Genomic DNA, 12,537 nt, shown 5'->3' on the forward strand with positions numbered 1-12,537 from the left:
CAGTCTGTACCCTCCATTCTGCCCTATGTGAGCAAGAGGAGGGAATGGTTGGTGTAGACTGTGTGTGAGCAAGAGGGGTACATGGGCATACAGGCTGTGTGTGAGCAAAAAGGGTGACCTGGGGGTGCAGGCTGTGTGTGAGAAAGAAGGGGGAATGGGGGTGTAGGCTGTGGGTGAGCAAGAGTGTGGTGGAATGGGGATTCCCCTCCTCCAGATCACCCTCTTGCTCGCACACAGCTTGTACCCCCATTTCCCCTCTTGCTTATACACACCCTGCTCCCCACGTCACCCTCTTATTCACAAACAGCCTGCACGCCCATGTACCCCTCTTAGAGGGGGCCCCATATCAAAAGCTCACCATAGGGCCCCGCCATTCCTAGATACACCACTGCTATACCCTATCCATATATACCTTATATCTATACCTTAATTGCATCCCTATACCTAAAAATTAACTCTGGTACACAAATTCACAGATCAAAAGCCAGACAAGGACAAGGAACAGAAGCACAATGGCAAAAAGCACAGCTCAAAGAGGTGCAGAATATACAGTAGACAGGAATTGGGAGCTGATAGGGCCACAATAGATAGACCATATAGATTTTGGAAGTAAACAGTATCTTAGACAGATTGGATTATAGAGATGAACACAAAGGCAACATCAATCCAGACTAACAGGTAAAATGATCCACAGGGCACAAGTTACATGGGTTCACCTTTATCTGATCTACAAATCAGGAGAAGCCAAACAACACATACAGCACAAAAATAAACAAATAACAACAACACTATACATAGCATTATTGTAATGGATACATTGGTCATTAGCCTTGCCTAGAGGAATAAAATATTACCATTTAGGAAGCATTGTGGACATGCGGAGGACAGTTCAGGAGCATGAATGTGCTGGGAAGAATAACTCAGTGACATGACTCCACAGCACAGACAACACACCCTAGTTACGTGGCACGGACAGAATGAACAATTAGGGGATGAAGACAAAGTAGGACAAAGCGGTGATCTTGAATGTCACACATAGGCAGACATTTAATAGCATTAAACAATTGAGTGTGACCATAACCTGATAAAAATAGTTGATCCTCTGGATAATTAACCTTGTCTTTCTTGGTTTCATGCCAGGTTTCTATGTGACAGCGTGCAGATGTGAAGAGAAAAAAAATCACATTTCGCCCATGAGATGATATTCATGGATGCTACGACTTCTAAAAGTGTCCTTCAGCTCTGGATGAGTACAATTCCTATCTTTAGCAGGTTGTGTAAGTACTTGGTGTATGTCATTGATAGATTGCATTCAGTTCTGTGGCATCTAAAGAGTTACACTGTTCAACATGTGCAGCATTTAGGCAATATATTGGGAGAGGAGAATAAAGCGGAGGAAGTGATAGCGAAAAGGAATGATAGAGGGATTGATTTCACTACTAAGTGCTGGAATAAGGGCATGTAAGACATTTTAATGCATCTGCCAAAATAAGCTTCTGTATAATTCACATGGGGGTGATGATTTAACATCCATAATACCAAATGTAGAAATAAGGACAGTAAGCCTGCTCTGTGCACAGTTCTGATATCCTCACAGATGTGTTACCTTACCTTTCCTCTTGGGTTGAGATAATCTGATTTAGGGGCATGAGATGACCAACTTAGAAAAAAAACAAAATTGCATTCTGTGGACATTCTTTGTATGTGCATATGAATAAAGCAGGGAATAAAAACTATATCCGTTCTATAATACCGCACCTACAGATGTGATCTGAGACTTGTCCATAATAAAAGGAAGCAATAACCAACTGTACTGCAGACGTGAAACTACTGAATCCAGCACATATCCTTTTCTAGGCCACCACTTGCAATACTAGGTGTGAATGGACTATAATGAAATGTAGGTAAGAGCTGACTGGATGCAGCAGACTGACATGTATCACTCACACCCATTCCCATGTTATTCTATGTGTCAGAGATGTCTGTGCTGCTTGCACTGATGAAACCATCCTCATGTGTTATGTGTTCTTTTCTTTGTAGAGCAGCCTTATTACATTATCAAAATAGCTGGCTGGATGCTTCAAAGAGATTGCTAAGCCATTTCACTACACATAAAAAGTAATACGCTGTAATCACCAAGACTGTAACCACACTGCCCTGATCATTAAAATAATGGATGTGTCTGAATTGAAACGCGTGCACAATCGGGATGCTTAGAACTTGCTCTGGTACACAATGTATTCAATCTTCTGATAACATATACCAAAGAGTGCTAAGTCTCTGCCTAGTGCAGATTAAACTGGGGCGAACAAGAGACCACATTTGATTTTCAAGCTACAAGTTCCCTAGAGGACTGGAGAACCAGATAGTACTTTAGATATGTGAAGTACATAGATCTACATGAGATAATCATCGAGAGAATTGTAGAAGTCGCAGCCAAACATTCTGCTGTGCTTATGTGTGCTGAGGTCCTGTTTGGAGAAAAATTCTCAATATCTCCATAGTATAATGAACATATGTTCTTGTAGCTGCATATTTGGCATATAGGATCATGTGTGTACAACAGGTGATGAGTGATCAATTCTGTCAGGGTTTATTCACATATCATAGTCATGTCATGGTTTTGGCTGTGAGTTTATTAGTCTGTGATAGATATATATCCTTACAAGTATGGTTGTTAACTTCAATCTTTGAAACATATAAAGGGATTTTCTGAGACTATTGGATTGATGGGGTTCTGACTACCGCCAGTGCCACCAATCAGCAAAGAGTTTGTAGCAGGTTCCTGCATTTCTCTCCCATTCAAGTGAATGATGTGCTATGTGTGCTACCAAGTGCAGCCACTATGGAATGTGTGGCACTGTGCTTGGTAATGAAGAAGCCACAGTTCTTGTCCTGGCATCATTCTGATAGGTGGGGATGCTGAAAGTCAAAACCCCACCTATTTAATATTGATGACTTGTCACACTCTACAAAATGGGTATAAGAGTTGATCTGCCATAGCACAGTAAGGTCACTACACAGTTTATGGAGCTGTCTGCTATTGGCTCTGTACACTGTGCAGATATCAGTGGATCAGACAGTGTGTTAGGTGTTGGCCTAATATTTACTTTTGGACTTTAAAATTCTGATTAACCTCGTAAAGATGTTAATGTATGAAAAATGTCTCTATAAAATGCCCTTAGTGAGAATTGCTAAAAATATCCCAATACAATATAATCATTAATGATAAATGTGAAGCCTATGATTAGTGTTGTATGGGTCTGTAATATACATTAAAGGAAACACCAAACACTGGTACATGGAGTGACTACAAGTCTATACTCCAATCCATAGTAAAGAATCTATGCATATAACTGTGCAATAACCTTTTATTTCCAACTATGGAATGTTTTCGTAAGTATTGTAGAATTTAGAGCTCAGGCATATTGTTCAGCCAGAATAATGACTCATTATAAGAGAAACTACATGTACATACAAAATACAACATGCCATTATGTCATATGCCATCATGGAAAATAGGATTAGGACACCCCATACACATTTGATGATCAGCCACCCCCCTCCTCTTCCCAATTGATCCAATGTGTATGTCTAGCATCACTTTGGACTATCTTTAACATTATAACTCTGTCTCATAGTCTATATTTTTATATGACAAAGGAAACTGATACAATGTTAGTAATATGAACTCTAAACATAGACCATAATGTAAACCTTGTAAAGGAGCTGCTGATATGATATAAATAATGAAGAACATTTTTCTGGACTTCAGATACCCTGCTCCATTCAGCTTGGGCCTGCAGACAGCTATAATAACTACATTGTAGTGCACACAGTAAATACACATGACATACACTTCTAGATTTACACTCCTTTAGTAGGTCACTAGGAGCACAAGCACCAGTGACCTCTCTCCCCATAGGTTTAGTTGTAGCTCATAAAGTCCTGAAGTCTGAAGCTACATGGAAGTAATAACTGGTATAGCTCCCCTTAGAGGGGGTGGTGTGGGCATAATGAAATGTGTAGTCCACGTGCTCTGTTACAGTAGCCCGGGGCTAGAAAAAGCTGCTGATCCCCAGCACAGTGTATATGTCTTCATACATTGAAGAGGCAGATGGTTGAGTCCCTGAAGGTTCGTGCCAGCTTTAACCCCCCACTGTGTTTTTGTAAGCCTGGAACGAGACTGGTGTTGCTTCCCAGAGAGGCACAAAATGAAAATCCCCTAAATAGGCGGAACAGAGCATCAGGAGGGATCACTTACTAAATGCATTCTAATAGGAGAAGGCCATTGTAGGCCATTCAGCACATCTCATCGTTTAGCCAAAGAGTTATGGCACTGATAGGCCCTGAATAGAGCTGCAGAATGGATACATGTGGCGCCTGCTCATTATATTCATCTTAGTCCAATTCCTCTGTGGAAACTGTTCAACTTTGTTCCCCTGTGCCTGTCACACTGACATAATACAGACATTGGTGCCTCCAGTGGGATAGCCTGCCATGCCATTATCCTGGTGCAGCTAACGAGGGCTTCATAAGCCTTTGATACTGTCTGATCTCTGAAACCTTTCCAAAGCTTCTCAAGCCTCTGCTAAATCCTATTTGGAACATTTAATTCTTTCTTGGGTCTGCTAGTGTCCAGGGCTTATGAAAGCCACTGGGGCAGTGACATGCATACTAAAGCCCAGCACTGTCATCTGAAAAGCAAATTGCAGCTCTGATCACACGACTGAATCACTATGATCTGCACCGATCTCAATGCACTGATCCTTCAATCTCATTTGGGGCTTGTGCTATGATCATTATTAAGTGCCTGTAACTAGGCAGATCTGAAGTCAGGATATTGGTATACAACAAGGCACCTGGTCCTCAGTAGGGTGTCACATTCTCACATTTAACAAAGCACTCACTTTGCCCCTGTATCCTCCAGTGATCTCATGTGCATCCTTGCTATATAAAAAAAAATGGACAAACAAATGAAGTCTCTTGTTTCTCCTTTAAGGTTGTATAATAATAACCCCTTTGTTGCTAAACGACCCTCCAACTCTTGACACATCTATTCATTGCTGCTGTTTAAGCCAGTGAAATAGTTAAATCAGTGCTATGGGAAGAATTCAAGAGGATGGTGTCAGAGGGAGTTGTGTGATTGGCTGCTGGGTGCACTGATTTGCATGTCTGAGCTTATAAAACCCCCCCGAAGAGTGGTCAGAGCAGCTCAGAAGTACAGACTCCTAGCGCAGCCAGCCTGCCACTGACACCTTGCACATCAGACCCTTACCAATATTCATGCAGTCTTCATAGAGATCACATTGCATTGCTTCTCACCTGCTGCTGGTAATATTGACTGTAGAAAATGACTTTTAGAGAAAGGGGATGCTGCTGCAGGATTGTTCACTATTGCCTACTGTGCTTTTTTACCCTGGTATCAATTGGCACTTGCAAGACTATACGCTACAGGACTTATGAAGAAGACGACCCTGGCACAGTGATAGGGACCTTAGCTGAAGACTTGCATCTTAGCCTACATGAACAAGTAAGTTTCCGACTGATGAAACAGTTTAACAGCTCCCTGATCCGTGTCAGAGAGAGTGATGGGCAGCTGAGCATCGGAGAGAGAATAGATCGGGAGCAGATCTGCAAGCAATCCCTTACCTGTAACCTGGCATTGGACGTCATCTTATACCAAGAGCCAGTCAAGCTGATCCATGTGGAGGTGGAGGTGAAAGACATCAATGACAACAGCCCTCACTTCCCCAGTCCGGAGATACCTGTGGAGGTGTCAGAAAGCGCCTCTGTGGGCACCAGAATCCCCCTGGAGATAGCTGTGGATGACGATGTGGGCTCCAATTCTATCCAGAGCTTCCAAATCTCAGTCAACAGTCACTTCAGCATCGATGTACAGACCAGGGCAGATGGAGTTAAATATGCAGACTTGGTCCTGATGAAAGAACTGGACAGGGAAAGTCAGTCGGCATATACCCTGGAACTAGTGGCCATGGATGGAGGGAGCCCGTCCCGATCTGGCAGTGCGATGGTTAATGTCCGGGTCTTGGACTTTAATGATAATAGCCCTGTCTTTGAGAGAAATACTGTCACAGTGGAGTTGATGGAGGATGCTCCTGTAGGGTACCTGCTGCTGGACCTCAATGCAGACGACCCTGATGAAGGAGCTAATGGAGAGATAGTCTATGGCTTCAGCCCCCAGGTGTCCCCAGAGGTACGTCAGCTCTTTAAAATTGATCCCAAATCTGGTCGCCTTACGCTTGAAGGTCAGGTTGACTTTGAGACAAAGCAGACCTATGAGTTTGATGTGCAGGCTCAGGACTTGGGTCCTAACCCCTTAACTGCCACCTGTAAAGTAATAGTCCATGTCCTAGACGTGAATGACAATGCTCCAGCCATCACTATCACCCCCCTGACCTCTATCAGTGCAGGGGTCGCCTATATCACTGAGGCGGCCGCTAAGGACAGCTTTGTAGCGCTGATCAGCACCACGGACAGGGACTCTGGCGCTAATGGCCAGGTGCACTGCACTCTCTATGGACATGAGCACTTCAAGCTGCAGCAAGCCTATGAGGATAGCTTCATGATAGTCACCACCTCACCCCTAGACAGGGAGAAGATCGCAGAGTACAACCTGACCGTAGTGGCAGAGGACCTGGGCTCCCCACCATTTAAGACCATCAAGCAGTACACCATCAGAGTCAGCGATGAGAATGACAATGCTCCGGTGTTTGCTAAACCAGTTTATGAAGTGTCAGTCATGGAGAATAATGCCCCGGGAGCTTATATCACCACAGTAGTGGCCAGAGACCCTGATCTTGGGCACAATGGTAAAGTCATCTACAGACTGGCAGAATCAGAAGTGAATGGCGCCCCCATCTCCACCTATGTGTCTTTAGATCCTGCTACCGGGGCTATCTATGCCCTGAGGACCTTCAACTATGAGATCCTCAAGCAGCTAGACCTGAGGATACAAGCCAGTGATGGGGGGTCTCCACAGCTCACCAGCAGCTCCATCATCAAAGTCAAGATTGTGGACCAAAATGATAATGCCCCCGTTATTATTAACCCCGTGCTCTCCAATGGCTCGGCAGAAGTGGTGATCCCCGCCAGAGCTCCGCATGGCTTTCTTGTTACTCAGATTAAAGCCAAGGATGCAGATGAGGGGGTCAATGCAGAACTGTCCTTCAGCCTCTCAGAAGAGAGACCCAACCTATTCACTATCAATAAGGTGACAGGTGAGGTCTTCCTCACAGCAGACGTCAGCGATGACCTGGGACAGAGCTTCAAGACAGTGGTCACCGTCACAGATAATGGCAGACCCCCCCTGTCCTCTACAGCCACTGTCAGCTTCCTGGTGACAGCCGCCACCCCTCCGGGTAACCACGAAGTCATGCAGCCAAGTTCTTGGGAGGAGAAAGTTTCCCACTGGGACATTCCCCTGATTGTCATCATTGTCCTTGCCGGCAGCTGCACCCTGCTCCTAGCGGCCATCATCACCATTGCAACCACATGTAACAAGCGGAGGAAAGAGAATAAAGCCGGCAAGACCGAGAGGGACATCTCGGAGCTGGAGAAGGGGGAGCAGGACGACGAGGAGCTGATAGACAGCCAGAAGGGCAACCTGTTTGATGCCAGACCCTTCCCCAATGCCACCCCATTCACTGGCACAGAGGCGGCAGCCGTCACCCCGGAGGTGCCCAGCACTGAGGAGAACTTCAGCACCTGCCTGTACGACACCCAGAAGCGGCTGCGGACCGCCAACAATGAGGTAAGTCTGTCCGTGTGTGTGTGCAAGCCGCGACTGAGGGAGGGGGTGTACATAGCTCTAACCTGACTGTCTCCCCAGAACTACACCCCGGCCCCCGGATACGGCAAGGAAGCGGGACCCACAGTCACCGTGTGGAAGGGCCACTCATTCAATACCATATCCATCCGCGAAGCCGAGAAATTCAGCGGCAAGGACAGCGGCAAAGGGGACAGTGACTTCAATGACAGCGACTCGGACATCAGCGGCGATGCCCTCAAGAAGGACCTCATGAACCACATGCAGACTGGTGCGTTATACGTGCACAGAACTGATAGCTATGTCCGTGTCAGATACACCAACTCTATGACTTAGAAAACATCTGTCTATCTATCTATCTATCTATCTATCTATCTATCTATCTATTTATCTATCATCTATCTATCTATCTATCTATCTATCTCCTATCTATCTATCTATCTATCTATCTATCTATCTATCCATTATTCTATCTATCTATTTATCTATCTATCTCCTATCTATCTATCTATCTATCTATCTATCCATTATTCCATCTATCTCTCTATCTATCTATCTATTTATCTATCATCTATCTATCTATCTATCTATCTATCTATCTATCCATTATTCTATCTATCTATTTATCTATCTATCTCCTATCTATCTATCTATCTATCCATTATTCCATCTATCTATCTATCTATCTATCTATCTATCTATCTATCATCTCTATGTCTGGGTCTAGCTCTCTACCTTTCATCCATCTAATTTCTAAGTTCTAAAGATATATCTATCCATCATATTATTCTATCTATCTATCTATCTATCTATCTATCTATCCATCTATCAATCATCTATCATGTGTCTACCTAGCTATTTGTCTGTCTAGGTATCTACTCATCAATGTTAACCATCTCCACTATCTATCTCCTATCTATCTATCTATCTATCTATCTATCTATCTATCTCCTATCTATCTATCTATCTATCTATCTATCTATCTCCTATCTATCTATCTATCTATCTATCTATCTATCTATCTATCATCTATCTATCTATCTATCTATCTATCTCCTATCTATCTATCTATCTATCTATCTATCTATCTGTCTCCTATCTCTCTACTATTTATCTATCTATCTATCTACAGTATCTTCTCTATGTCTGGGTCTAGCTCTCTAGATTTCATCCATCTCCTTTCAAAGTTCTAAGGATATATCTATTTGTCTATCTATCAATTGATCCATCATTATTATCTCTATCTATCAGTCTGTCTGTCTATACATCTTTCTATCTATCTATCTATCTATCTATCTATCATCTATCATGTGTCTACCTAGCTATTTGTCTATTGTATCTACTCATCTATGTTTATTGTAGATTTTACGTATCTATCTATCTATCTATCTATCTATCTATCTATCTATCTATCTATCTATCTTCTATCTGTCTCCTAAGTATCTATTTATTAATCTATCTATCCATCAATCCATCATTATTCATTCTATCTATCTATCTATCTACCTATCTTTCTATCTATCTCTGCCTTTTAAGTCAACTTCCATCTATCCATCTTCTTATATCTTTCTTGTATCCATCTGTCATTGTCTTTATTTATTCCTCTCCTTCCTCCCTCTTTTCCTTCTTTCCATCTTTCCTTTCTTTCTTTCTCTCTCTTTTTTTCTCTGTGAATATCTTTCCATTTAATCTATTTTCTGCCTATTATTATCTATCGATATAATCTGTTGTTTATATATCAGATTTGTAGAAACCACCTCCTATGTAAATCACATATATATATATATATATATATATATATATATATATATATATATTTCAGAATATATATATACTATAAATAAATAATTTTGAAGTTGAGAGGCAAGGTCACTTGGAGGATCTTCCTGTAATCCTACCATTTCTGTATTTTTCTATTTTCCTATTCAGTCTGGAAATGTTCTGTAGAAATAGAATATATTTTGATGGTATAGGCCATATGCTATAGCTTCCTTTATTTATTTAAATCAGAATTACAAATCACTGAACCATTTTATATTTAAATCCTTAAAAATTCTATATTTCATACAAACTGACATAAGATAATAATAATAATCTAACAGAATGTTTCAATCCATATACACCACTGTAGAATACAATATTCCATTGGTCTGCAGACTGTAAGAAATATACATTATATGCACATGACATGTACTAAGAGACAGGGAAGCCATTTCTATTCATGTATCCATTTCCCTCTACTTTCCTTACTGATCTCTGAATGTTGCTATTTGTATTGTAGGACTATGGGCCTGTACTACAGAGTGTAAGATCCTAGGTCATTCTGATCGTTGTTGGAGTCCATCATGTGGAAGACCACCAAATGTCCATTCTGCAACCTTGCACACAGGCCCGCTCTCAGTTTCCAGCTTTGGCAAGAGCACCTCCCTCCCCCGTGATCCTCTGCATAGAGATAACTATTACCAATCATCAACAGCTCAAGCACACCTCCAAAAAACAGGTGGACTCCAGTGTGTGTATGAGAAGGTGCCACCCAAAGACTATGAAAGCAGGACAATTACTTTAATTTCACCTCCCAGATCTGGCAGGCTTCCTGATTTACAGGAGATCAGCATGCCTCTTTATAAGTCCCCCGGCACAAGCAGATATGTGCCATCACAAGACACCACCTCTGAACAGGACGAACTTTAGTAGACCACCACAGCTGGACCTGTACAGTCTGGACAGCCACAATCTGTGTAAATGGGACTGCATAACTCTAAGAGTTTTAAGTTATTGACCATAGTTAAATATTAAGGATTCTTTATTTAGGTACAAGAAGTCTTAATGCACTTCATTTGCCATAGTTCAAGTAATGTCTATGGGCTTATTTATTACAAAGTCTTCCAATTATAAAAAAAATAAAAATAAGAAATTATCATTTTTACATGATGGATTTTACAAAAACAATGCAAGATCAGATAAATTCAGATCACATGTTGTAAGTTATTGTACATCGACACAGTGGGCCCCAGTTCTGAAAACCAGTGCAGAAAAAAATAACATGACGACCAATAATGTTACAGCATTCATTGATGGGTTGGCATTGGCAACTCAAATTTTTTAATTTTTTTTTTATTTTTTTTTTATTTTTTTTAGAAATGAGGGCAACTTGGTAAATCTACCACTATAGGAATTTCTATTCCTGAGCTGGTTATTTACGTTGCCCCACAATATTCTGTTGTTAGTGGAAAATTGGGCTGTTTCTAAATCTTATTGTAAAAAAGTATTCCAAAATAGTAAAAAATCTATAATAAGAATACACTCCCATCTCTTTGCTGCTCCCCTAAACTATGCTGCACCACAGTAGTTTACCTAGATGGTAAATACCGCCACTAGTCATTGTAAAAAATACATACACACCCTGGTTCCATTACATATCAGACATAGGATTGCACACTCATTATATTACCAGTCTGTAGTACCAACCATTGACCATAGTCTTCAGTAGGAAGGGATGAAAGGAATTTCTCGCCCTGCATTAAATTCAGATCTTATCATATATGGCAAGCCATTGCACTTTCCTATATTTAGTGCAAGACCGTTGGCCTATATGGCAGCTAGAGAAATGGACATGTTCATTTTTGTATAAAAAGATCCATACTCTTCACTTATGTAAACGACCCTATATATCAGTGTTCTATACATTACATCCACCTCCTTCTAGCATTATGTAAGTGTACTTGTACCTGGATAAACAGTGGCCAATGTGTGTGTATATTTCTTATATACATTCACACATACACGCATTTCAACAGTGGGAGGAATCTATCAAAGTCTTACTCTAGACGCACGTAATAATTCCACCAAATGAAACCTTTTCAAATGCATAATATTTTTTTATTTATTAAACCGAATTATTTGTGCCGACCGAGAGTAACTTTTGCCTAAGAGCAAAATGTTGATAATTTCCCCCCAATGTGCCTTATATCAAAGAAATGGTGGGATTACATTCCTGTCAGGTCGATATCATTTGATATTAGTAAACAAATATTGTTTGACGTTTCTGTAATTTTTATGAAATGTGCAGTATTTAATTTTTTACTGTGTTTTTGCTCTAATCTCACACATGGCTTGCCATTTGGTAGTGAACTTACATGACTACTGTGTACTTGTAATAAGTTTGTAAATAGTGGGAAAATTTGTTCTATTTTTATATGAAAATTTTCAAAATTATTGCCAAAGGAACTATGTGTATAAATACAATTCTAAACTTACGTCACTTGAAATGTATATGTTGCAATGTACATTTTTACAATCCTTGAAAATACTTGACCTGAAAAGTGTGAGTTGTAGATTATGCACCAGTGGACCATATACAGTGTTACTGCGTTTTTATTTCAGCGATTGATGTCACCATCAAACACAATAAAGTATTTGTGAATTCTGTCAAGAACTTCTTGGTAAATTCTGTAACATGTTCTGCATTTGCACTAATCTGTACATCATTTCTTGTTTTAGGGAACACTATTGAACAATAAATTATGCACAATGGGGGTAATATTTTTTAAGACCTGCACAGCATATACCAGTCTTAATATTGACATGCCGAAATTGAGATCTACACCAGTCAGTGACTGGTATAAGGTTCAGGTATAACTCACTCCAGTGTTTTGGTGTGATTTAAGGTAAATCTGTTGGACTGAGGCATCCCTGTCCCAATCTGCCTTGATCCTTGCCCAGTGCTGCTCACTTTTCTCTAAAAAATT

At 40.9% G+C, this 12,537-nt stretch overlaps 1 protein-coding gene across 1 annotated transcript; it reads left to right on the forward strand.

The window, feature by feature from the left end:
• The first annotated feature begins 5,228 nt into the window (after nucleotides 1–5,228).
• On the forward strand, nucleotides 5,229–10,909 carry LOC142195562 (protocadherin-8-like). The gene is made up of 3 exons (XM_075265442.1): nucleotides 5,229–7,774; nucleotides 7,853–8,060; nucleotides 10,071–10,909. The coding sequence occupies exons 1-3, from the start codon at nucleotides 5,354–5,356 to the stop codon at nucleotides 10,478–10,480; spliced, it is 3,039 nt and encodes a 1,012-aa protein (XP_075121543.1). The 5' UTR covers nucleotides 5,229–5,353; the 3' UTR covers nucleotides 10,481–10,909.
• Nucleotides 10,910–12,537: the final 1,628 nt, after the last annotated feature.

The sequence above is a fragment of the Leptodactylus fuscus genome, chromosome 2, assembly GCF_031893055.1.
Source record: "Leptodactylus fuscus isolate aLepFus1 chromosome 2, aLepFus1.hap2, whole genome shotgun sequence".
Taxonomy (NCBI): domain Eukaryota; kingdom Metazoa; phylum Chordata; class Amphibia; order Anura; family Leptodactylidae; genus Leptodactylus; species Leptodactylus fuscus.

What these genes read in the sequence shown, in the direction of transcription:
- LOC142195562 (XM_075265442.1), top strand. Translation starts at nt 5,354, where the DNA reads ATGACTTTTAGAGAAAGGGGATGCTGCTGCAGGATTGTTCACTATTGC. An exon ending in TGCGGACCGCCAACAATGAG is followed by an intron (nt 7,775 to 7,852) that starts GTAAGTCTGTCC and finishes CTGTCTCCCCAG; the next exon opens with AACTACACCCCGGCCCCCGG. An exon ending in CATGAACCACATGCAGACTG is followed by an intron (nt 8,061 to 10,070) that starts GTGCGTTATACG and finishes TTTGTATTGTAG; the next exon opens with GACTATGGGCCTGTACTACA.